Genomic DNA, 3,038 nt, shown 5'->3' on the forward strand with positions numbered 1-3,038 from the left:
GCTCCCGAGAGCCCCGCCCACATCACCCACCCGCGCCTGGCGCTCAACTCCGACGCAGGAAGCAGGCGAGGCAGAGCGGCCAAGGATACGAAACTGGAAACACGAGTCTTTAAAACCACAGCGTCCCCGGCGCAGGGACCGGACCTCCGCCCCCGAGGCCCTCCCGGTAGAGCAGGCAGGGGCCCGGCCACTCCGCTCGGCCCGGGCGGCGCAGAGGCGCGCCCTCAGAGCCGGGTGGGGGCTGAGGGTCCGCGCTCCGAGGATTCCTGAGATGAAGCGGCCCGGGCGCCTCCCGCACCTGGCCCCACGGCGGCCCGCCCGCACCCTGTCCCGCGCCGGCCGCGCGGGCCCCGTCACGTGTCCAGGGCCTCGCGCGCGGGCGAGGGCCCTCGCGGGCGCCCGGGCGGGCCGTGCAGCGGCGCGGGCGGGGCGGGGCGCGGCGCGGGCGGCGGCTGCAGCTCCAGCGCCAGCGCGGGCGGCGGGAAGTCGCGCACCTGGCGCCGGTACTCCAGGAAGGTGCAGGCCTTGGTGGCGAGCGCCACCACGTTCTTGCCCACGAAGACGGCCGAGACGCGGCTGTCGCGGAAGAGCGCCATGTTGGCGGCGCGCGCCAGCACGGCCACCACGTTGACCGTGGCGAGGCTGAGCACCGGGTACAGCATCATCTTCTGCGGCGCGATGTGCTCGCCCTGCATGCTGACTTCGCTCAGCGCCACGCAGGGCAGCACGAGCAGCAGCATGTAGCAGTAGAAGAAGGTGAGGCCCTCGGCCCACAGCGGCAGCCCGCTGCGCGGCGGCTCCCACAGGCTGGCCTGCATGTCCAGCAGGTCCAGCAGGTCCAGCGCCACCCAGAAGAGGCGGCCGCGCAGGTCCTCGCGCTTGCGGAAGGTGCGCACGTACTCCATGCGGTCGAGCGCCACGAGCAGCAGGAAGAGCCCGGGCACGCACACCGACAGCAGCAGCGTCAGCGCGCGGCGCGCCACCGGGTCGCCCGCGCCGCGCCGCGCCGCCTTGTAGTTCTGGAAAACGAAGTAGAGCTTGATCTGCAGCACGAAGATGTACAGGAACCAGAGGATCATGGCGTAGCCGCGCTTGGCCGTGCGCACCTCGGCGCCCACCCACACGGCCACGTAGCGCAGCACCAGCAGGAAGCACGCGTCGCCCACCAGCACGATGATGCACACGCCGACCTTGCGCGGGCCCTGGTTCTGCTCCACCAGGTACGCGTCCATCACGGCCATGCTGCCCACGATCACCAGCGTGGTCAGGCACACGTGGCGCCGGTCCGGGGGCGGCAGCACCATGGTCGGCCGCCGCGACCCCCGCGCCAGGCGGGACAAGGCCCGGGGTGGCGGCGGCGGCGGCGCGCGCGCGCGCGCGGCAGCGCTCAGCCCGCGGGCATGGCGAGGCGCGGCCGGGCGCAGGGCCTGTCCAGCTGCCCGGAGGGCGCCGCCGCTGCCGGCCGGCGAGCTTGGAACCTGCGGGAGACCAGAAGAGACCCGGTCAGGCTGCGGGGCCGGGCCGCCAACCCCCAGCCTCGGACGCGGGGCCTCCTGCGTGCCGCGCCGTGGACGCGCCTGGCGCCCGGGGAGCGCGCGAGGACCGGAGCCCGGGCGCGGGGCCTCCAGGGGGCGCTGCAGGCCCACCTGACGGACCCAGACCTCCTTCCCGCCACCGCCAGGAAGGAAATGGAACGGAAGTGGCTCCTCGCCGCCGCGCGCGTCCCCGAAGCCCCGGCGTTGGTCCCTGCTGCGCCCGCGCCGCCGTCCCTCCCCGCGCTGCCGGCGGAGGCCGCCCTCTTGTCCCCGGGGAGACCGGAGCCCCGGGGCGGCATCGCGGGATGGGACTCGGCTTCTGGGCCGGGCGCCCGGCGCCTCCCCACCCCCTCCCTCCGCCCCGCACTGCCCTGGCCCTCGCACACCTGGCGCCGGGCCCCTCCGCAGCCCGCACAGCCCTCAGGCCTGCGGGCCGAGTCGCCCGCTGTCTAGACAAAGGCACGAGGTCTCACGTCAGCCCTGGCAGTAGAGCGCTCGGTCGGCCCCCGGGGACCCGGCACCTCCGGTTCCAGGGGGTCCCCACAGCCACGCAAGGGGCGGAGCCCCCGGCTCAAGTACAGAGGGGCGCCGGGCTCCTGGCTCCAGGTCCCGAGCTGCGGCTCGCGGCGACACGCCCCGAACTCACGCCCCCCGGGTGGCTGCCTGACCGGGAAGCCTCAGGCCCCTTCCCGCCCACCTGGGCCTCCTCCCGCTGCGGCGCGGACCTCTTCCCCCCGCGAGCTCGCCGCGCCGCCGCGGCCTCCCGCCCTCGATCGGCAAACCCAGGACCGAGGTGCGCCGGCGACCGCACGGGTCCCGCCCCACCCCCCACCTCAGCCCCGAGCCCGGGCCTCGACCCTGGCTACCCGCACCGCACTCGCGGGTCTCGGCCTCCAGGGCCCGCCCAGTCCCCCACCCTCGCGTAGCCCCCCACGGGCGCGCCAGAGGAGAGACCGGGGCCCGCTCCGCGCTCCGGGCGGCGACGCCTGCGTGGCCACCCCACGGCCCCCAGCCCGCGCCTACCCCGCCGCCGGCCAGATGCGGCGCCGCGCCCGCCGGCCCCCGAGCCTCTGCGCCCGGCCGCACCGCCCCCGCCCCGGCCCGGAGGCCCCGCCCCGCGCCCCTCGGCCGGGCGCCCGGCTGGCGGGGAGGGGTCCTGGCGCCCGCGGCCGCTCCGGTTGCCACGGCGACAGCAGCGCGCGGCGGGGGCAGGCGGCGCGGGGCCCGAACGCCGCAACGCTCACCCGCAGCCCTGAGCTTGCGCCGCGCCCACACCGGGGATCCCACTCACCCGCACAGGCGGCCAGCCGGACCGGGTCCCAGCCGAGCGCTGTCCCCGCCGAGCCGGCCGCGACGGGGGGCGGGGCTGGCCGCCCGGCTCGCTGCGGTTGGCCCCGCGAGGCCGGCGACGGCGGGAGCCCTGGGCCCTGGCCCCAGCGTGCGGCTGGGGTCTCTGCCTGCTATGGGAAGAAATCAGGTTCCCGGGACCTCCCGAGAGGGCGC

General features: G+C 77.1%; 1 protein-coding gene across 1 annotated transcript; it reads right to left on the minus strand.

Annotated features, from left to right (window-relative positions):
• Window positions 1-353: 353 nt before the first annotated feature.
• On the minus strand, window positions 354-1,337 carry TMEM121 (transmembrane protein 121). Its single transcript, XM_062181632.1, has one exon. It carries the CDS (start codon window positions 1,302-1,304, stop codon window positions 354-356), a length of 951 nt encoding a protein of 316 aa, XP_062037616.1. The 5' UTR covers window positions 1,305-1,337.
• Window positions 1,338-3,038: the final 1,701 nt, after the last annotated feature.

Source organism: Lepus europaeus, chromosome 22, assembly GCF_033115175.1.
Source record: "Lepus europaeus isolate LE1 chromosome 22, mLepTim1.pri, whole genome shotgun sequence".
Lineage (NCBI taxonomy): Eukaryota > Metazoa > Chordata > Mammalia > Lagomorpha > Leporidae > Lepus > Lepus europaeus.

Excerpts from the sequence above, each read along its gene's own strand:
- TMEM121 (XM_062181632.1), bottom strand. The coding sequence starts at position 1,304 with ATGGTGCTGCCGCCCCCGGACCGGCGCCACGTGTGCCTGACCACGCTG.